This window comes from Nilaparvata lugens, chromosome 1 (genome assembly GCF_014356525.2).
Source record: "Nilaparvata lugens isolate BPH chromosome 1, ASM1435652v1, whole genome shotgun sequence".
In the NCBI taxonomy this organism is placed as follows: Eukaryota; Metazoa; Arthropoda; class Insecta; order Hemiptera; family Delphacidae; genus Nilaparvata; species Nilaparvata lugens.
In genome coordinates, this window is record NC_052504.1 from 72,662,164 (window position 1) to 72,686,145 (window position 23,982).

Here is a 23,982-nt window from a genome sequence, read left to right on the forward strand (position 1 = left end):
ATTACCAATATAAGAATATTAATCAAAATTACAAGGATCAAAGTGACTGAAGACCGAAAATTGACCTTTAAAACTAAAGCAAAGTAATCTCTGCCATGAATAAACGGCCTGAGTGATTTATAAAAAGGATCAATGATATTTCATGTAAGAGGAATTACTCCAGCAGTTATCTATTATATTGCAAGATTGGAAAGAGGGATGCGACCAAATCGAGCGAATGATCAATAAAAGCAAAAAGTGAAACTTGAACTTGAAAAGAGATGAGAAAAAAGAAGAACTGGAACCGGATCACAAATCAGTCGACCTTGAGTGAAGAAGATGTTTAGTGGCGGTGCTCGCAATAAATAATTGGAGGCTGAGGGTGAAAACTGCATATTGCAGCTTCAACTGCATTGCAATCTCAACTTCAACTGCATTTTATAGCATCACTTACTATGTAGCGCAAATACTGTTTCAAGAAGTTTAATACTGTTTCAAGTTTTCAATGAGTTTAAAAATAAATACATTTTTGGAATAAACTATGGAGGTTGATGGACTTGTTCAATCTAACTTACACCCTTCAAGCTACTTGTTAACTTTCAATTGTATCATTGGAGGTATTAATCTTCAAATATTTTCAATGTGTTTGAATGAAGCAAGTAGAGCCGCCCGAATTACGCTACTTCCACGTGAAAACCAAGTGTGAAGTGTGCATAGGTATCAAGCTTATGGATATTCCATTACATGCTAGATATTTAAGTTGCCTCTATTGAAAACAACCAAATCTGGAAACTTTCACCGACAAGCTATCCAATCACTTCCAATCTACTTCTGACCACTTCTGAGGTCAATATCTTGAAATACAAGACGGCATAGAAATTGAAAAGACAAAGAGCGAATAAGAAATATGATATTGCATTGGAAAGTGTAATTGAATAATTCAATGCCTCCTATCTCATATTTTTGTAGAATCTATCATATTACCAGTTATATATTTTTTTAATAACAATGATGATAGTAAATCTATCAACCAATCGTAGAATAAGAGTAAGAGAAATCTTAAACCTTGCTCCGCAAGGAACTGTGAAAAATACAAATAGAATGAATAATAGTTTTATAGTTCCATGGTGAAAATTGAAAGAATTATCCTATCAAATATACATGAATAAAATAATTATGTATTATTTTGTGAAAATTACATGAATACTGTTCATTGAAGTTGAAAATTCGTGGAAAAAGTGCTTTTAGCAGCTTAACACCTGGGACCTTAGCATTCAATCGAGCACGCTATTATATCGGACCGATGTACTCCACCCGACGTACTTATATTGTACTATTACTAATTTGTTTGAGTTTTTATCTTCAAACTTTTTATCATAAATTGAATCAATTTGTTTTAATTATTAAAATAAGAACTTATTGATTGAATGAAAATAAGCCTATAACAATCCTTGGTGAATTCAGAATCTTTATGCAAAATCTCATGATAATTTTAATAGTTGAATTTATTAATAGTATAGATGAAAAATAATATTTTTAGCTTTTAAGAATATATTTTCTAATAGATTATGACTTGCTAATTAGACTTCTTAATTATGAGTTTTTAAATTCCAAGGTGCACTGGTTTTGAATTGTGAACAGTTAGGATAAATAATATCACTATGCAACCTAAAGGGAAAATTGTAAGATAAGAAAATATCAACAAGTCATGAAATCAAGATTATTATCTTTACAGTTTGATGCTCCTCTATAGCTGTAAGCTGCAAATAAATTAGGATGTCCAGATAAAGCAGAAATTATACATTATCAGTGTGTTATGAAATTCCTATTGCCAACATTAATTGTAAGAGATACAATCTCTATTGTGGTCTAAGAATTGTTTTCATAATTTTTGTAGTGCTTCAGGTGTAGCATTGCATTAATATCTCCGTACATTCTTCAACTGCATTATCACATAAATGACGAAATTTCAAATGATTATCTCTAGGCTACCTCAGGAATAGCCAACGATTTATCCAACAGACAGATTCGACGAGATATAATAATTGTAGGATGTGTCACATTTCCATTTCAAAGGCATATTAAAAGACCACTCCATTCTGGATATATAGTAGTACAAATCTTGGAATAATTCTATAATAGAATATAAAATCCAACCAATAATCATAAAATAATGTTTAGTACCTTAATTGCAAACAATAACAAATCTAAAATGAACGGCCGCTTACGAATGACAGTAGATATTCCCTATTGAAATCGCTACTAATTTCTCAATTGACCGAATCATAACAAATAGTTCTCATAACCAGATACTTTTCCGGGTTATTTAATAACCAAACTCGAGTGAGACTAACAGCTGACTTCCTTATACAATCACAATGACAGAATCGAAACCTGAGACTTGAGAAAAACCATCTAGACCTTGACGGTTCAGAAATAATATCAAGTAGGAAGGGAATAACGAGTGGAAACAGAAGGAAAATAAATTGAAAACTCTGCGATCGAATTATCACATTGGTATTGATTGGTTCATCAATCCAATGTTCACTTTGTATTTGAGTTATTTAACAACCTATATAAGGAACAAAAGGTTTTTTGTAAGTGTTCTTAATCAATTGGAAGGAATTACAAATACAGAAAAATATGGAAGTGGACATTATTCTCAGAAAAAAGAGGAGTTGGTTCTAGCTCTCCAGCTCTGTAGAGATAAGTTGAGATCCATGGATCCATCTACCAATAAACAATTTAGTCCCCTCTTCAACGGCTAATAAATCTCATATTTTCCAATTCGAATAAGTAACTCTATCCTGTACCAACTCTCGAACAATTGATGTTTTGTTTGGTTGTGTAACAAGAGAACAAGCCAGATGGTCCAATACTTAACAGCCGATATATGATGCGGGCCCTCTTTCACATTGCTAGCATAACTCAGCTCAATGCCTGGGAGATATGTTGCTTGACAAGAATCACGTTTTTCATCAACCATGAATGGAAAAAGGACAGCTATGCACAAGTGGATATCATGGAGTATATCATCCATATAGAGTTCGTAACTGATTTTCTTTTCAGTTGATATGAACTCGTTCCTAGCATATCATTTTACTCTGTCATAATTTACGAACCATTTCTGAATGACTTTTACTTTCTAAAATTGATTTATGATTTGCAGAACCATGAGGGACATGCATTAAAACAAGCTATTGAGGTCGAATGGCAAATGGTATGTATGGTTGTGAATTCTGGTTCATCCCAGAATTCTAGGAGCAGGAAAAGTTGTATTTTAGGCTGCAAATACCGTGATGTATGATAAAGTTACATCGAATTTGGCTTTAAAATTCAATTTAAGAAAAATAAAGATAGATACTGTAATTCCCTATGTGATACTACTGTGATATTGTAATATCCTATAGAATAATATTGTGAGCAAACAAATCTACTCGTTGTTACTTATCCTTCATGAGCATTGTAGCTTGTAGCATATCTATGCCGTCGCTTTTTTAATTAATCTGAAATTCATATCTAACTGATCTAAGAAGATGGCGGCTTCTCTTACTTTTTTGTGAGTAATGAATAAAATCTACTTGTCATTGGCGTTGAGTAACGGATTGCAAGCCTATTACTGTGTGATAACGGATTTCTCAATGGGCATAAGTAATGAACGCGCGCGCAGTGCCGCGAATAAACGTCACTGGGCCTAAAACTACTCTACGTTGCTTCCATGCATCCGTTCCACAAAGTAATAATGTGTTAATCTGAGTGAAGTAATATTTTCGAGCCGGACGATGACGTAATAAGTGCGAACAGTCGATTTGAAATCGAGTCAGCTCAGTTTCAAAGACTTATTTGGATTGAGTTATGAAGTAAGTGATAGTGATGGCTTGTATGCACAATTACAGTAATAAAGCGAGCCAACACTGCAAGGGGGTAAGAAAGCCAAGCAATATGACACAGTTTTCTTACTCTAAGAAACTAAATACTACTACGAAATAAATTAATATTACTGAATTACTAAAATTAAATGCTGTATTACTAAATTTAGCTTGAAAATGGAAATTCATGTAGTATATAGTATGGTGATTAGTGACTTAGTGATTAGTCTCATGATAGGATGCTGTCATAAGAATAAATTCGATCGGGACAAAGATATTGAACTTGGAATTAAGATCCTATAAACAAAAAGTCGAAAACATTCAAAGAAATTGAACACTACTGTACTATATTATGTTCTCCTTCGTCTAAATAGCTGCTTCATGGTAGCTGTAGGTCGCATATTATTATGAAGATCATAGCTCTTCAATACCATGACCTTTTCAATGAGAATACCTTTGGATAATGACTGATGGTGTTAAAATACCAAGAAGAAGAAGGGATTATTTGAAAAAGGATTCGATAATGTGAAGCATACCTATAAAGACTATAATCTAAAGCTGCTTAAGGGATATCGCACAGTGAAATTTCTAGAGTGAATAAAAGAAAAATTTGAATGAAATTGAAAGAACATACAGCCAATGTCAACAACCGTGATTTAGAAATGAGAATATGCACCTATAAACTTCAAAAGTCAATCTTGAAGCCTACCTCCAACCAATTTTCCAAAACGTCAACAGTACTGACCTGCAACAGAAGAGAAATAAATAGTATTATTGAAAAATGAATGTATACATCCTTACTTCAATTTTGTCAATAACTTTAGAAAGCCAAGCAAAAGTTGAACTCCAATGCGTGAATTTCATAAATAATGGAGAATGTACAAAATGAATTCACCACTCTACTCCTGCTAATCATGCTTTTCATAATATTTTCACTGTTTTAAATTCGTAAAATCAAAAAGCAACAAATACTTTTTCTATCAGAATCATACAATCAACTTTTTTACATTAAAATTTCCATTCAAACTTCTAATTCTTACCAACTATTTATTGCAAGGCTAATAAATTATTTCGTAGACAATAAATGGATTTTGATTTGAATTCAAGCACAACACACGGAGAAGATAATATTTGTTGATTTTGTTGAGGAACATCATTTAGGAGTGATAAAAATAACCGGATATGTTCTGATTGCAGAGATGATGGAGATTGATGCTCTACAAAGCTCGGTGCACATTCACTTCTATCATTCAGAACGGCAACTTGCACAAAGAAATGCGTTTCCAGTTTTGTCATGGCGACCACTCCAAGTTTTCTTTTTCATCCTAGAACCTAGAGCGACAAGTTAGCGCAATAGCAGCCAGCAGCCAGAAGGTCAGTAGTCCGTGTCAGATAGGTACCGTCTCTCACTTATTTTTCTTCTTTCCTCATCATCACCCCTTCTGTTATCTCATTCTTACTTTCCTTCGCTTCTCAAACTTCTTCATTCTTAGTTCTTTTTCTTCCTGCTTTTATTTCCTCCTTCTTTTACTTGTCTATTTCTTATTTCTTCTTCTCCTTCTTCTTTTTTCTTTTTCATTACCTCAACCTCTTTTCTATCCTACTTGTGCCTCTACCTTTGATCTTCAGGATCTCCATCTTCTCTTCATCTACTACATCTCCATTCTTGTTCCATTTTTATCTCCTGCTACTCCTTGAATTCCAAGATTGAATACAGACATTCAAATCTTCTCCTTCACAGCCCTTTTTCTGTTTTCGAAATCCAGACTCCCACATTTATATTCACTTCAGAATCACTTCATTCATGCACCCCCTAGTCTATATTTCATCTAGCATTCTCCTATTTCTTTTTTTTCTAGCAGCATTGCTCCAGCTGTTCAAACATCTCATTTCTTCTTTCTCTTTTCTGTTATCTTTTTACCAAACAATTATAAATTGAATTAATTAATTAATTTTTGAATTTTGAAATTGAATTCCCTACTTCGTAATGTTTCTACTCTATCCTCATTCAACTCCTTATTACTTCAACTATTTCACCGTATTTTCATCTCCATTTCGTTATTTCTTAGTGATTTTTTCATCTTCCTCCTTGTTTCTTTCCTTCTTCCTTCTCCTTTCTCTTCTTCTGTATCATATTTCTCTTCTACTATCTTGCTCTTCATCTCTTCAATTTCTCTTTGACAGGTTGCCAGTCTTGCAGACCGTAATGATAGCCGACAGATAGAGAGAGTGCGATGCAGCAGAGCAGCAGCTGAATACTGTTATGGAACGTTTCGTGCGGACTGCGGAGGCGCTGCGCCGCTAGTGTCAAACGCCTTCTCAACAAATGACGAACAGCAAGATCCGATCTGTGGTCACACTGAGCGAAAAAATCTGTAGCTAATGGAAATCTTTCGAGAAACAAATGACTTGCCCGATTCGCAAATAACTGCATATAATTCAGATTATCGACCTGTTTCACTGTAGGTGGGTGAGAAAAAGAGTTTTGATGAAGTTATAACGGGATACAGAGTGTAGGCAACTGCTAAATGTGCCAAATCTCTACGGAATTATAGAATGTAGTAGAAGTACTGTGTTGTACATTGTACATCACATTACAAATAACATAACAGTACAGTTGATTCTAGATTACTTGACCTGAAATAGTCGGGGGAAGTTCGTATAGATGTATGTAGAGAGTATAAGATTTAAGTTATTATATTAGATATAATAACTTATATTTTCTCTCTGATAATTCGAACAAAGTTGGTAATACAAAAACTTTGAAAATTTGAAGCTTTGAAAATCCATATTGGTATCGTAGTATTGGTATAGAAGTTTATTTTATATCAGTTAACATCAAAGGCAAAGATGAAATTCACTTTTTTGTACCTTTTCTGTGATAAAAAGTGAAAGGGAAGTGGAAGAAAACATTGCGTGAGTCAGATAGATCGAGACTCTACTGTCAAAGATACTATCCGTGAAAAATAATGAATTGGCACATCTCTCATCGTCATCCGTTTGATTACCCACGTACCTCTAGAGCTCATGAGGACATCAGCCTCAGCAAAAAAAAAATATATATTTTGATTAGATCATTTTGAGAGGATATTTTGTATGATAATCTGCGATTATCTATTACTTATTTTCTTCTACTGTCAAAACTTTCAAAGCAATATCTTCAAGTTTTTACTCTACTGCTTCCAAAACAACTTGACATATTTTTATAGATAACACCTTTTTAATTTCTTTGCTTTTATTTCATTTCAGTTCATTTCTTGAAAATAATTTTCAACTTGGTAGCCTACAATTTATTCTGCTTTTTGTAATCTTGTATTTTATATCATAGTTTAATGCAATAAATAATGTCTTGAAACCTACGAGATGAGCAGGACCCAACATTGCATTTTTTGTTTCCAATAAATTGATTGATTGAGCGAAAGTTTTCATATGAAGTTGATGGCAACATAAAACTGTTTGTCTTATATATTATATCATAGATTAGATAATTGTTTCTTTGGTCCATAATGTTAGTTATAGGATGGTAAGTATGAGTATGATCAAATATCTGAAATGGAATGCTCACCACATCAACTGAGTGTCATTGAATCAGAATCCAACACTGCTCAACAAAGACTATTCATCGCTTTTATTATGAGTGGCATGCAGCAGGGCACATGGATGTTGTAAACAGAGATAGCATTGTATCAAGATATGTGTGCTTCCATTCATAGCAATCACATCTAATCAGCGGGATGATGACAAAAATAATTAAACCTTGAAAGACCAATGCCCTGGGCTAGTTGCAGAGAAAACAGTCTCATCAACAAGAACATGAATTACTTCGTGTATGCAAAAACTACAAAAATATTATAAATCCATAGAACGGTAAAGTATAAAAAAATGTTGGTAGACAAATGTTGATTCGAATATGACTGTTGCTAAGTTACCGAAAAGACTACAATAGCTTCATTTCAATAATTATATACGTTACACAGGGACACAGACTGGAATTTACATACTGTATATCATTTTGTGGATACAGTAACAACAAAACCAGAACCAGAATATATTGAATGCACATACTTCATTTGAACAAGGATTGAATCTTTATTCAGTGAATACATAAACTTGAATGTAGGAAAGTAATAGAGGGTAGCCGGCGGTAGCCAAGAAGGTCGATGACCGCATGCCGCATGGAGACCGCGGGTCTGGCAGACCCGACCGCAGACCCTCCAGGGGAGATGTCACACACAGACTCCCAGTCTAGTCACCCTACTCCAACCACCAACCAGACAGCCCACTATTCACAGCATCACCGTTTCATTATCTAAGCCGCGCTCCTTTGTGTGAGGTTGAGGTGTCACCAATTAATTAGTCATTCACATCTGGACAGTCAAATTATGATTAATTGCCGATTGTCGCTCTGATTAATTAACAGCTCACCTCTTTAATAGTCTCACCTCCAAAATGGAAGTAGAAGAAACGGCAGATGTGTTTTGACTTTTGAGGAGATTACTTTTCATATCATCTTTATAAGCATAATAAGTTTAATTCAATTCATAATATGGAACTTTCATTGAAATTTTGTCGAAATAATTATTTTTTTCTCTTATAACAATGCTAACGGCGCCTATACGTTTATAATAGACACAAATTATGGAAAAAGTTTGAAATTCAACACAAAAAAGTAAGAATGAGAAATACTCTTACCGATATTCACTTACTAGAGAATAGTAAATTTTCAATACTGTATCTTGTTATTAGAATATAGAATGTATTTCTATTTTCATCCTTTAAAATTGCATATAATTGTATTTTAGTTTCTCATATATTCATATCGCCTCCAACTGTTTCGAATCGTTAGCAACGATCTAATTCTCAGTTTCTAAATGTAGATTCATGTAAACATGTTCAATGGTGCTGTGCTAGTTCACGTATTTACAGCAGAGTGGCTCCTACTACATTCAACGTATGAACATTCTAGAAGCTCAAAATAGATCACTGAATATTCATCTTTTACAACTAGAACCAATTCTAATAGAGTAAGTACTGTTGAGTCCAATGTTCAGTTGAGCTTCAATGTTTGTCCAATTTGAGACCATTGATCTTTCTCCTGAAGCAAAAAGTTTAGAAACCTGAAAACTTTCAACATATTCTTATAGTTATGTTTTTTCTTGGGTAACTTGGGCTGACCCTTACAATTTCACCTCCAATATTGAGGCTCAATATGAATATCAGGGTAACATGGCAGAGGACTACAATTTTATGTGAGATCCGAATCACCACCGGCTCGAAACACGGCCACAACCCAGACAAAACTCTTCTTCCATAAATCGTAGAGCTGCAAAGGACAATAAAACCAATATACAATGAATCAGTCATATTTTTAAGGCAAGTTATATGCAAATAAAGGCCTGCTTGTTTAGACATGAAACACACATTGATTAATTGAGTTCTCTTACTGAAAATTCCTAATTAAACGAACAACGTGAAACAAGTTTCACCAAGTTACATAATTTGTTCGTTCATGCTAATTCTTTGATGAAACAAGTAAGTATTATGCACTAAGCACACATTCATAAACTTGCCAATCCTCTTGCTTCCTGCGGAAGAAGGAAGTGTTTAAAATGATGGGAGTTCACAAGATGTCACTCCGAATTGTAGTCTTTCTTTATTCTTCTTCTACTTACATGAAGAACAAGAAGGCTTTCTCAACACTAAGTCTATTCTAAGCATTTCTGATTTGCATAAAGAAAGTAAGGATTGCTGGAAGCACAAGGGGAATCAAACAAAGACAAGAGCTTACTAAAAAGCAAGTACCACCTTTGGAACTAATCTCTCACATGGTTAGAGCATTTGCTCAGTTGTTTACAATGAAGAATAATTGTTGAATTAATTTGAGCTTTGAATACTGATAAAAATTAACAAACCAGTGAAAAAACAAAGAAGTACAACAAAATAATGCATGAAAGTTTGCAGAGGAGTAGGTACTGAATTTAAAAAAGAAGTTATTTTTAGTTTCAGTTTCATGAAATCGCATTACGATTCAGACCTATATCATGATTTGCATAGTGTCGTCGCTTGACAAATTAATAAAAAATAAATTTATTTTGAAGATTCAAATCACCTTGTTCATCAACAAATCTGGTCAAATGATGGATGTATCCATAACGATACAGATTGGACGTGCGTATGACGATGTAATCTCTCTCAAAACTATACAAATCATTATCCTAGTAGGCCTACATCATATAAATCAATATAGATTTATCAGAGATCAAATATGTCATCTGTACAGCCAGACAATTTGCAAACAAGCAGAGCGGAATTGGCTAAAAGTGAAAGTTGTCTTCCAAGTTTCACGCTACACTTTTAGCAATAAAAGAATTGATTTAGTTCACAATCCATCGTAAAAAGTCAAAGGTTTGCTCACTGTCTGTCTGGACGACTGTAGTTATGCAATAAACCAAACCAACTACAGTGAACTCAACAAACACTTCGTTACGGCCTGTGAAGCATACAAACAGGACCAGAATATTATGATTTGCCAACAGGCAAAACAGATCAGCAGCTCTAACCACTTTTACTTGTGCTACAAATCCAGTGTAAAGCTCATGGAACTTGAACCGGATTATGGTATTGTAAGCTGTAAGACATACCCGCCTATTGTAGCAAAGGAAGTACGTAAACGATGGAGAATGAGAAAGAAAAGAGTTTTATGGAATTCGATTAACCTAGCAGAACATTAATTTTTTCACATCAATAGTACAGTATGGTCCCACTTAGGGAAGACAAGGTTCTTGAATCAAAAACTTAGGAACTGATATGAAAACACGAAAGCATACAAAGACGATTAATTTGTAGAAGAACAATCATTGAGTAACGAAATCTAATTCCAGGAGGAGGTGACATGTTTTGTTGGAAGTGGGTTGAATTGAATGTCCATTAGGCCTAGAGAAGTAGGCTAATTGCAGCCAACAAAGCCAAAGGTCTGGCTGAACTGATTGCCAAGAGCTAATCACTCGCGGAACTATCGAAAGTATAGCAAGTCGCTCTGCACAACAAACTTATTGTTGAGCTCAATTTCCAGAACAACTACCGGGACACAACGAAACTTCACACCAAACAATATACACCATGCAAATAAAATGGTATACAGCAACATAATGTAGAAAAAAGTAATACATACAAAGTAATACATAGTTTTGGTGAAATTAAAAAAGTAAAATTGATATTTTAAGTAGAGCAGTACACCATTTTCCAAATATTGTTGCCAGGAGCTCAGAAGCAATAGATTGCATGGAACGTTGTGTGTATTTGGTTTGAATTGAACATTCGAGGGTATGATTGAAAAATATTGAATTGAAACAAAACCTAGGTACATTTGGACTGTTGTATAAATTAGAATTGGAACCGTTTTGGGCGTAAGCCTGTGGTACTCTTTTGAAAGTTGTGTAATTCTGAATGATCAAATAGATGAATAGACGTATGCGAATTTCTTAATATATTATAATACAAATAAGTTTTTTGTAGTAGTGAAGTTGATATCATGATAATATCATAGTAATAGGTGATATTCTGTTATCCACATAGTGAAAGCCATTCAAACAACATTCCAACCAGAAACAATTATGAAAATATAAAGATTTAGACGTATATTAGGAATTTACGGTATTAGGAGAAAAACACAATCAAACATGTTTCTAAATCAATGGTGTCACCTTCAAGATGAAACAATAAAACCAGAGGTGTTGAAACATGTTTGATTTTTTCTCCAAATCAATCCGTTATATTTGACTACATTTTGGTGTTTTCATTATGAATAAATATCACTGAATCTCTCCAAACACTGTGTCAATAGTAAAAAATTTTATTGTCTATAAAAATAATGACTGGAAGACGTTAAGTGTAATACATTTTTTTCGGGGAGTTTTCTATACAAATCTTGAAAAAAATTATAAGAACAATCAAGTAAAGCTGGAGCGATTGATAACTTGATTTGTCATCTTCTTAACCACATAACTTATTTGTCAACAGTTGATAAAAAGGACTTGACGATGTCCTTGCTTTTACATTATGATGACTGATAATGGGCCGCAACCACGGCCTTTGAAATCTCAATTACAGCAAACGGCGGCTTTGTTTTCCACTTTATCAGAGTCGCAGCATCATTAAAAATACATTTGAGTTGATGAAATAGGAAACAACAACCATATAGTACCTGATGATTAGGAGAATTCCAAGATCGCTGACTATTGTAAGCTCGGAAGTACACATTTTCTATGAAAAATGAGCGGAATTTACATCAAAATGTCTGCAAAAATGTAATCATTCTATCAGATGATTGAGTTGATGAAATTTAAGGATTTTATTGCTTTTAAATTATAAGTTAGTGGATTGTATTGTGAAAGCATGGAAGTTAAACTTCAAACTCAGAACTTTGTTTAGCATAGCTAACTTGTATGCTACAATCTAGATGTGATACCCAGAATAATTATTGTTGAACTAAAACTGATACTTCTATTTTAACAAAACAAAACCTCATTTACTAATTCGTCTTTCAAAATTTTAGTGAAAGCAAATTCAGTTACTACTTTCCATCGACAAAATTTCACGAAGGACTTTGAAGTGGTAGTAGGTGTGCAAGGTCTGTTCCAGGCTAGGCAAACCTTGACTGTCAACAGAGCCAATACAGTACATAATAGTATTGATTAGCTTTCGTGATATGGCCCAAATACCATGAAAAAGGCCATGAAAAGTCGCTCCCAAGAAGATTATGAACTTGAAATTCATTGATCAAAGGGATTCAATTTCTCCATCAACCTGATTTGATATAGCTGCCCTGATCCTGTGAGGTTCATACATTCTTCAACAATTTCGTAGATTATAGTTCTTCTATTAACGTCTTAATGTCTTAATAAGACCAGCTGAACTTAGCTGTACACTAAGCTCAAGATTCGTTTTAGTAATGGAAAATTCATTCTTCCAAATAATCAATGAATAAAATATAATTTGTGTTCAAGCAGCTCAAAAGTTCAAGTAGTTCCTGATCATGATCACCTATTGTCATCTTTTAATAAATAATAAGTTTCAGCTTCTCACCTGGACAAGACGTATGATGCTTCTTGGAGTCAGCAGAGGTGGTAGTTCCAGCTGAAAGCACCGTCTCGACCTCACTTCCGCGTCGCGACGAATGCAACATATTGCCAGTGCGTCGTTTGCGGATGCCATAGGTATGAACGGGTACGATCAGCTTGGGTCGCGGTATCACAAACTCCGAGGCCGACGACGGCGTTGGCGACGGTGCCACGTTGGTCGGCTCATCGTCGAGACGCTCAAACGGCACGTCGCGTCGCACCTTGCCCGGCTGCGCACTCTTGTTGCGAAACGACACGCCGCGAAACGATCTCCTCAAGTTGGCCAAACTACTCGAGAACTCGCCGTCACTGTGTGCATCCTCACTCGAGTCCACACTTGTTTCATCGTCGCACTCCCTCAACACATCGCTGCTATTCGACTTCTGCTTACGAAAACTTTGCTTTGATACTTCGTAACGGTCTTTCAATGATTTCCTGTCGTAACTATCATTGACCGGTACCGATTTGCCAGGCCTTGGCAGTTGGTCGTGGTTTTTGAAATCCGAATAATCAAACGACGAACTAGATGTTGTCAAACTGACATCAACTGCCGATTTGGTGGTGTGGTCAGGAAACCTGACGCTATTCCCATTCCTCATGCTCTTCCCATTATACTTACTCATCCCACCATCTTTATTACTCAACGGATCAATGGTACTGAAACTTTTCTGACTAGACTTATCACTATCACTGCCTTGTTGGTATCTCTGGTGCGATTTTTGCCCAGAAAACCCTCCTCCACCACCTCTTCCGCCGAGTGTCCTATCACTCAAGTCTTTTCGTAGCATTGAAACATTCGCCGCGGACCGTGCATCTTGAACAACTTTCTTTGACTCATTTTTCCGTTTCGCAGTCTCCTGTATGCCATTACTAAACTGTCCATTACTAGTTTCTATCACACGAAAATCAGGATTGCTCTTACCGCTTCCTCCCGGTTTCTTATCCAAAGGAACCAAATTTTGTGCCGTGTACTTTACGTAGCGATCTTCAACTTCTTTATATGATTTGCTATTACTAATATCTTTGGTAGGTGCAAGACTATTTGTGCTATCACTTTTCTTCAATGTTCCTGTTTTATGATTGCTAAATCCGTTAGTATTAGAAGAGACCATAACATGCGTTTCAGGACTCCACGAATCCTTCCTCGTCCTTGTAGTGGCGAGTCCTGGCAATTTGACACCGATCCTAGATACATCTTTGGGATGTTCCTTCTCCTTTTCTCTTGTATTCATTCCCAATCCCCATCTTTCATCCACCTCCTTCCAACTCGCTTCGTACGGCATTCTCACGTCAGAAATGGCTGTAGCCCTTCCAGGGTATTGCCTTATTTTCATCATTTTTGTTTGGTTGTTGATTTCATCATCTCAAGACCCAATCTATTTTCGTCAACGTCCCAGTTTGGTAGTTGCTACTGGATCCATTTCTGTTGGAAGACACCATAGGTAAGGGATCAAAAGGTCATGGATGAGATGAAACGAATTCAATGTATTATCTGAATGAGAGAGGTGAGCGAAATATCATCAATTAAGCTTATTATCTCAATTATTGTACATCTCAGTTCATGTCACAGCTCAATTCATCAAAACTCTCTCCACTAGTATTATCCATTGAAAATGAGGGCAGTTTCTAACGAATGTTTTGAAACCTAAAAAGAGTTTATTGTGTCTGAAAAATGAAAAGGGAACTGTTAAAAATTTGAGAAAATAGCTTATACAGTACTACCATAATTATAGTACTATATAGTACCATAATAGTAATTGAAATATATTTGTATTTAAAAAATGTGATTTTTTAGAGAAGAATGTCCAATACTACAAAGAATGTTTATTTGCTTACTTAATGGCTTGCTCAAATTAGGTAAGCGAGTAGATATAAATTGGATAGAGCTGAAATACTGAAATAACCATTTCAGTAAATTTATCACTGGGTTCATAAAAGTCAATTTTTTATTGAAATTCAGGGCTTCTGATGATAAGTATGATGATTTAATAAACTGATTTAAAATAGTAAAATATAGTACTGAGGACTGATTGTGATAAAATGTTATTATTTGATAATCTGAGATGAAATTATTTGTGAATACCAGTTAGTATGAGATACAGTAGTTAATAAGTGGGTTATGATCAGTTAGTAAGTTAGTATGAGAAAAGTTCAATTTTCAAGATTTTAGATGATAGTGAACCAAAGAAGAAAATGAAAAATTTCAAATGCAGAAACCAATGGAAGATTTCAAAATACTGGGAAAGTAATTTGAAATGCAAAGTGGCACAATTAAAATATGACTGGATGAACATTTTCTCCGAAAGTTTAAAAAAATACTTTATTATAACTCAGATATAACAGGGAGTATTTTCTGAAAGTAAACGGAAATTGTCAGAAATTGAAGTTACATGTGTGAAAGTTGGCTGACGAGCTGTACTTTATGAGCGGATCGAATGTGATGATATGGTGGAAATGTCAACTAATGGAAAGTTAAACAGTTGTTTTCAGTGAATGAGGAAACAGGCTATAATATCCTGAGTTTATTTGAAAGTGAAAGGTTGAAATTATACAGCATTGAAAAGTCCATTGTAATAAAAAATGTATGTTTATTAGGTTTTATCTTTTTCACAGAGGTATTGGAAAATTCCATCTGTTAGGACTTCATAATTGAACTCAAGGTTCAACAGTTAGCTCAAATTTGCAAAGGCGCAATAAACATAGGAATGATTACTTCCTCGTGAATGAGGATTAATTTAAGAAGAAGAAAATGTCAACAGAACCAGGAGCCTGCCATGGCATAATAATAGAATAGGATTGAATGAAAATAATGCATTTTTATATATTAGCAATAACAATTAGCAATAACCTATTTCAGAAGTCTACTGTATTGATTAAAAATTACCGTTTCTCTCAACAAATTGTGAACAGCAGTCAAGGATATAATATGAAGTGACGTAGTGCTGAGAGAGGTCCTTAGCATCAAGGTACCTTGAATATCGAATAATAAGTAGCTAAAGCACTAGCTTAGTGAAGCCATAGAAATTCAGATAATAAGTAGCTACTCTATAATGATTTTTACCAACGAGAAGCCAATTTCTGTCAGCAAACAAATGATATAGAATAGTATGCATTTTTCCAGTACCTTCTCTCTGTATCCAGAAATTTATCAAGATAGACTGTTCAAAATAGAATTTTATCAACTACTTGATCATCACTTATGATGTGTCGGTTTATTATAACAGAGTTGGGAGAAGTTCAGAGAATGAAAATCGAGCAATAATGAAAAGTGATATCATAGAAACTGAAAAACCTTCTAAAACTAATGCAACAAAATACAATAATGAATACCGGTAATCTATGGATCACGGAGATTGTCAAAGAGAGAAAGCGAATCTAACATATACAGAATCAGCTGTGACGCTGCTGACTATTATTTGAATTGACTCCACTACAATATTTTGAAATTCGGGTCCAAGTCGAAAACTGGTTTAGTTGGAACTGGATAGTTATCATCATGGTATTACCATATTATGGTCTGAATCAGCAGCTGAATGGAAGATATTCTTCCAGTATAGTTGCTACCCTACAAACAAAACTATCCGGAACCATGGAGACACTAAAACTACAAAATCATTATCAGAAACGCGGACATTATCTTGCACACGTTTAGATTCGCCACAGCAATGTCACCATTATGCTCCGTATGATAATTGTGAGCGTGACACTAATAATTATAATAAATTCAGGCTATGGGAACAATGAGTAAGCTCAAATATTAGAGAGAACAACTATGCACCGAATAAAATAGATTGCTCACGTTGATGTATGATGAAATAGATCAGCAATCTACGAAAAAGAGATAATGACTGTACACACTCTAGTTCTGGTACATTGATAAATGTATGAATTTTAATGTGATAGTGAATTTATGAAGAAGACATTGGAATGTACTGAAGAGAACAGATTGTTTGATGAAGATGTTTCTAATCTACTGATCTCTACTATAAAAATGTGAGTTAACTGATGGTAAATTTGATGTTTACTCAAACAAAATAAAAATATTTGACCTACTGGAATATTGGGAATTCCGCAATGAAATTGACAACTCATCTTCTGAATTCAATAAATTACAGTGGAAACAGGAAAAGTCATTGATATTCGATACATCTAATGGACAGGAGTTAGCTCTTGGCCATTTGACAAAAAATATATACAATAAATCTAAATGAGATTTATAAAAGGAGAGGTTTTAAAAAATGAAATTAAATATATCAGACTATTTGACCATCTGTTATGTTTTGTTCTTGGAGCTACATTATTTTTTAAATTTATTGGTGTATTGTATTAAATCATTCAAACTTGCAAGCCTCTGCTTAATTTTATCCCCCCCCCCCAATGCTTGATGTTTCCATCTTCACATGAAGAGAGAACAGAAGATTCAGAAGTGAATCAACATTATTTCTAGAGTTTGAATCTGCTTGCTTTGCAAATTCTGAACAATCAGTCAAAACAGGGAAGTCAGAAGTGAATCAACATTCCATAGTTCGAATCTGCTTGCTTCCCAAATTTTGAACAATCTTTGATCAAATCACAACTTGAAAAAGATTATATTTTTCATGACATCACGTTTCATGATTGGAAAACTGACAATGGAGCGAAAATACAATGGAATGCCCTTTGCTACAGCCCTCTCCTGTAATAATCTTGTTCGATTTCCTGGTGCAATAAATAGAGAAAACAGTCTGATAGAATCCAGTTACAGGTCTACTGCACTAAAAGCAGCGGATTTCTCATTGCGCTTTGAATATAAAAGTCAAGGTCTACAAGATTGTCGCTATAACTACTCTACTACACTTTCAAGGCAACATCAGATTGATTCGCATGCCATGAACATGTGCTGGCAACAGATATCTATGGGAAGGATAAGTAAATTCACGTGCACTAATTTTCATCATCTGAATCATAACGATTCATTACATTTCACTGGACTAATAGTACTGTATTGTGAAAATTGAAGAGCAAAAATCTGTCCTACGATTGTAACAATGTCAAGTAATTAATGAAAATCATATTTCTGGAAGAGTAGAGGATTCCTCATACTATTAAAAGAAAACCTCATCTTCAACTAGAAAATAATCAAGTATTGCATGGGAATTACGTTGAAATACTCTATATGGTGTTCAGTATAACAGTGAAATAAATTCTAATCGAATGCCTGATACTGAGGAAAACAAAATGGTCAAGAGATATTTTTTCAACCCGATATGTACTGCATGGTAATTCCGTTGAATGAACTTGTTAAAAAACTGAAATATGTGAGCCCAGCACCCTCCATTGTAAATCTGCAATATATATTATGCAATGAGAGTGAACTAATTTTATATTTATAGCAAGGTCTCATTGTTATTCTAGCAGTGGAATGGAAAAAGAATTAGGTTGGAGGGTGATAGAGAGTTCAGTGGAACATTTCTCCACAATAATTACTATGAGTTCTAATCGATAAAGAGTAAAAGCGAGAACGAAATGAGGAATTGATTTTGCTTCCTCAATTTCACTTGTTGAGCATTTCCAAAGTAACATTTTTGTAATCCCAAATCCAATATCTAATTTAATGACAGAGTTTGAATCCTTAATACCTTGCTATTTCAATATCCTTCTCTAATTTTCTAATTTCCAATTATCTCAGAAAAAACAAATCTAGGAATGGATTTCCTTTCTACCACTCCGGGAAAGTGAATTGAATTACATAACAGAGTGGCAAGTTGAGAAGAATTGGATTCAATCAGCGTAACCAACAAATTACAAGGAAAGGGAAGCTGACCAAAATGTCAAAATAATAATACACATACAGCAGAATCTCTGTTAACCGTCAATTTTGGAACGAGGACTGTCACAGATAGTTGAATAAACGGACAATAGAAATGTGATTACAGTACCATATTCTAAATAGGTCCATTTACCATATTGTGGACAGGTACAATAGTAAATACAGAGTGTTTACAAATGGATATAGCAGTCTCAAATCTTTATAATATTTTGCTAGATTAAACTTAAAGTAAAAAATGAAAAGCGATTCAAACTGTTATGTTCACAAAGCGCGAGCCATATTTTCGACGCAATCCGCTAGAATTAGTTGAAGTTGCTAAAATTGGCTGTAAAGCGGTTAAAAGATAAGGAAATAAGAGAATGCAATTTACTGGTGATCAGACCAGTACGTCACTTTCCATTATTTTCCATTGAGACCGATTGTTTTTGTACATTGAAATCGATGAAAAGTGACGCAATGAGAATACTGGTCGCCAGTCACTTGCCGCCTCTACTCTCCCCGTCTATAAGCGTCTTATGGACGTCAATAACAGGGCTCGCTACACATGGCCTCTACGTACTCCTAACCTAAACGCTATACCGTTCGCATTGTGGCTTCATCTAGTGACCTCACTGAATTAAGACGCTGGATTGAATTACTGAAGACACCTTCATCAATTTTTGGAAAGGACTCTGCTATGCAGTTGATGTGTGTCATGTGAAAAGTGGTGGTCATTTTTAAAGTATAATAGTACGGTACTTGATAAAACTGATTGAGTTGCTTATTATTTGACATAAATGATTTATACCTGTAGGTTTATTCTAACAAATATTATAAAGAGTTAAAACTGCAATATTCATTTGTAAACACCCTTTACTTTAGGGAATATGTATTAAAATGTATTATACTGTTTATTATTCAGAAACCATAGAGAAAAGAAACACACTACTGTTAATATATAAAATCTGTACTTGAAAAGACATTCATCTCTAAGAAACATAATTTATTAAAAGTACTATTTTTAAATTTTGATGTTATCACCATTTCTATGATGTTGGGTAATAGAGAATGACAATTAATCAAGGTTCTACTGTAATGTGTGATTCAATAATAAAATTGCTAATATGCTAATTGAATCAAAAGATAAATACAACGATCAAGAGTGTTGATTGGTTATAAACTTTTTACAATGGGCTACTTTGGATCAATAAAATTGAATTCACAGTAGCCTATAACAATCATTGCAGACATTTGACTTTTGGGGTACGGTATCCTGTTTGTAAGATAGGTTACTTCAAGATAAACAGCAAACACCAACAGTTCTATTAATTAATTGGCAAGTCAATATCTCTGAAGGCTGTAGGGATTTATTATCATTCCAATGAAAATTTATTTATCTATTCAATAGTGTTCCGAGTCAAAAGAATGATTTCAAAGCTCTTATAAAATATAATCAAGATTAGGAATGGAAAACCTACACATCAACTCATATATTTGCAACAAATTTAATCATTATTTTTAAAAAAAGGATAGAAAGATAAACATGAAAAGGGTGAAGGTAATAAGGGAAGATCCACAAAATGAATGAGACTTAAGAATGGTTAGTAATTGTAAGTTAACATTAAAATGAGCTGAGATGAAGAAGTAAAGTTAAATGTAAAAGTAAAAAATGAGTTCTGCTAAAACAATTATTAGTGAGAAATAGTGCTTGCTAACAGATGAATGAATGAATAAATAGAAAGATACCCTTTAAAAAAACCCTGTATCTTTTAGCTGTATTGTAAACACATAATTACCAATTATCAGTTATGTATTTATTGTCACAAAAGCTACTACAACTAGGAAGTCATTAAGATGACTAATGGTACTTGGATCAACTATATCCCTACTTATCAGTCCAATCGAATTAAAAATATAGTAACGTAGAATAATAAATAATTACTGTATAACACTTTCAACAGAAAACTTCACTGATAATCGTCGAACATTTTACAAACAGCACGTAATAAAACTTCAACCGAACATAATCAAAACCGATTGCCCGCTGATTTGATTTCACGTAGCAAACACTCTGTAAGTTTGACACGAGTTTCCAAATTGATTAGAGCCGCTTGATTATACTGTATCTACATTCAACACACGAGTTTAGAAGCGTCGATGTACACGACAACGTGGTCAGGGCAACTGACTAAACTGACATTCACCAAGGACCAACTTTGACTGAACGCTCAATCGTCGTCAGTCAGGATTCGATGGAAAGCTGCGTCTCGTGCGCACTACTAGAAACAGCATGAAATTGAGGCGTGGGGCCATAATTTATTATTCAGTGCGGGAGCATTGAAGAATCATTGGAAATTTGTTTCAGTTTTTTAGTTTACTCTTTACTCTATTTAAAAAATTGTCAATTAAAGATAAGAAAAGTAATTATTTTCAGTAAAAGGCCTAGGAATGAATAAAAGGTGTAATTTATTGTTCAATAAATGGGTGAATATTTCTGGATGTTTGCTGAAGCCAGCTTGATTGAGGTTTAGTTGTAATTTATTTGTTGAATTGTTAAATAACTAGGTAAATATTTCTAAATTTTTATTGAAAAGAATATTGAAAATATAAGATACCTACCAATATAAGAACATAAAGTGGGTACCCTTTATTTAAAATATTTCAAAAGAATAACTAGTTTAGGCCTTTGGCTATTTTCAAGTTCAAATGAATGAATAAAGAAAAACCATATTGAATAATTTATGTTCTTATATTGTTTTTTTAATAATTTAAAAGTAGCCCATGCTAGTGAAGTGATTTTACAGGATACCCACCAATATACCACACCATCTGTTCATTTTTATTTTAATACAATTATTTCCAAACAATGGGATAATAGCCCAGTAACACAGCTGAGATTTTTGTCAATAAATGAATGTGCATAATATATCCATACAAGCATATAAATAGTCAATAAATTGATATTAATTGATTTATTGATAGCGTGGCTATTATAAGTTATTGTAGGAACTCAAATGAAAACCTATACCCTATTCCAGTTTACAAGGTCTCGGTGCTCTTGCAGGCAAAACTATATTTAGCACGAACCTTTGTTTTATTAAAATGGCAAATAGCTTCATTCAACGACAACATCAAAATAACAAAATCAGTGATATAGTATTGCAAAAACATGATGAATAAAGATAATTTTAAACATATTCAAGAAAGTGAACAAGTCAGAGAAGATGTAATCTTGAAGGTAACTTGAAATATTATGCTTATGAAATGAACATAATAATAAATTATTACATATATGAAGATTATAGTTTTGAGCCAATATTAGACCTCCAAGCGTCCAAGACTCGTATGGGCTGATTTATTGCTCTAATAATAGTTATGAAACTATATTTATTTAGAAAATGAAATGTTTTTATTGAAATAATTTAACGACAGAAATTATAAAAAATAAGACCTTAGATTGTTGAATTTTATTGATGATATTGTTAATACTTAATGCAATCATGCAAAATAATAGAGTCTTTAGAAAATTCAGCATGTTCTCAAAATTTCCAACATTTTAAATCAGAATAAATTCAAAAACGAAAAGGAGTAAGGTAGGATAAATATAATAATCATGTTGTATTCAACCGAGTGACATTTTTATGGAATCTACTTCAGTTAAAGAAAGTGAGTCACGAATAAAGTTCCTACATTTTCAACAAACTTAACGTTTTCGATGAATACAGTAGTTCTGAAACAATCTGACTCCGAAACGTGCTGCATGTAGCTGAATCCGGCTCTGCGAAAGCGCTTCAACAAGGCTGTGCTCCAGCCAGAACCAGATGGAGGGGAGGGCAGTCCCCCACCCACCCGCATAGCAGGCCAGCAACAATGTGTTTCAAGGACACACTTTCTTTCCCCTCTTACAATTTTAATATACAGTAACCTATTATAACACACGCACGCACCGTTGGGTTTCTAAAAATAGACTTGCATTATGAAAAATGGTAAGTCTCAAGAGACATGAACATTATTGCTCATTATGTTTTTCGATGCTGGGCTGTATAATCAAGAACTCAGCGGTCATTACTTTCCATCTGTAAATTGTAAATGAATCATTGCTGGCTGTAAACAAAGTTCTATTCACAAAGCTCTGGAAAGTCAGTATGTATACTGTAGTACTGAAGTACAATACAAAGAAGAAACCACAGAGCAGAGAGCACAGACCATGTTATTTATCTATCTCCTTGCATCCTAACACACTGCATCCTGTGTAGAAACTCTGTTTTCAAAGTAGTTTGGTATTCCTGCTAGAGTTCTACATTCTACTCTATAACTTCTACAAATTCATCCAAGTTTTCAATACTATATCTATTTCACTTACTCACTTTTTCTTACTTCAACAACCAATCTAATTTTGCACCTTTCAATCATACAGAAATTGGAGCAAGGTATATTTCCTACTATTTATTGTACACGTAATTTTTCAACTTGTATACATTTTATCTTTTCATGAATCAGGAAGAACGAATATGAATGTTGAACTATCCATATGAGAAATTATATATTAGGAAGGATGTACGTGAAGGATACATTATTTCATTATCATATTTTTACAGTTCTTCAATATCATAGTTTAATTCTGAAAGTGATCATATCAGAGTGATTTGACATAAGGCATCGTGGCAGCTATGGAAATCCCGTAATCGAAAATGTTTCAATAGATTCCAGTCACTAATCCGTATTATTTTCAAGATAGTGATATTATAACGAGAGTGATCAAGTTGTATTTCTAAAATGCTATTTTGTATTCTTGACAATTCCAATGCGTGTATTGAATTTAAGCTTCCTCAACATGAAACGAGAATTTACCACAATACAACTGAAGCTTTGCAGTGAAAAGAAATGAAAGCTTCCATGAGCTTAACGTTTCAAATTACGGTACTACAACTTTATAAAAGAAGTTCTACAAACAACAATAAAACTCAAACATCAATAGAAACTCTACCTCTTTCATATACCAATTGAAGCTTTTACAAAAGGGCTCTTCTAGCTTTCAAAATGGAAGATAAAAGGACAAGACAGAGGAGAGGGAGCGAGACAGTAATAGAGAGAAGAAAATATGTAATGTGTGAGGGGGAATGAGAGAGTTCCAGACAATCAAAAGGTGCAGGGTATCAGCTGTGCTGAAGGTTCTATGTCCCAATGAATTTCAAACAATGTGGAAGATATGTAACAGCTGTTCGTA

General features: G+C 34.0%; 1 protein-coding gene and 1 long non-coding RNA gene across 9 annotated transcripts in view; one reads left to right on the forward strand and one right to left on the reverse strand.

Moving 5' to 3' along the window:
- Nucleotides 1-7,266, forward strand: part of LOC111049953 — a 189,379-nt gene extending 182,113 nt beyond the window's left edge. The window contains exons 6-7 of the long non-coding RNA XR_005573158.1: nucleotides 5,046-5,222; nucleotides 6,033-7,266. This is a non-coding gene — a long non-coding RNA (uncharacterized LOC111049953). The remainder of the gene's footprint in view (nucleotides 1-5,045; nucleotides 5,223-6,032) is intronic.
- The window catches only part of LOC111048384 (cGMP-dependent protein kinase, isozyme 2 forms cD4/T1/T3A/T3B), a 205,891-nt gene that overhangs the window by 49,032 nt on the left and 132,877 nt on the right, over nucleotides 1-23,982 (reverse strand). For 2 of the 8 annotated variants that reach the window (XM_039442423.1, XM_039442412.1), the window contains exons 1-2: nucleotides 20,552-20,972; nucleotides 12,933-14,632 (exon numbers count right to left, since the gene is read on the reverse strand). The exons of 5 other annotated variants lie outside the window; for them this stretch is intronic. In XM_039442423.1, coding sequence (XP_039298357.1) covers nucleotides 12,933-14,304 — 1,372 coding nt within the window. In that variant the 5' untranslated portion in view covers nucleotides 14,305-14,632; nucleotides 20,552-20,972. Of the gene's footprint in view, nucleotides 1-12,932; nucleotides 14,633-20,551; nucleotides 20,973-23,982 lie in introns of those variants that run through there. One more of the 8 variants, XM_039442403.1, reaches the window with a different exon arrangement.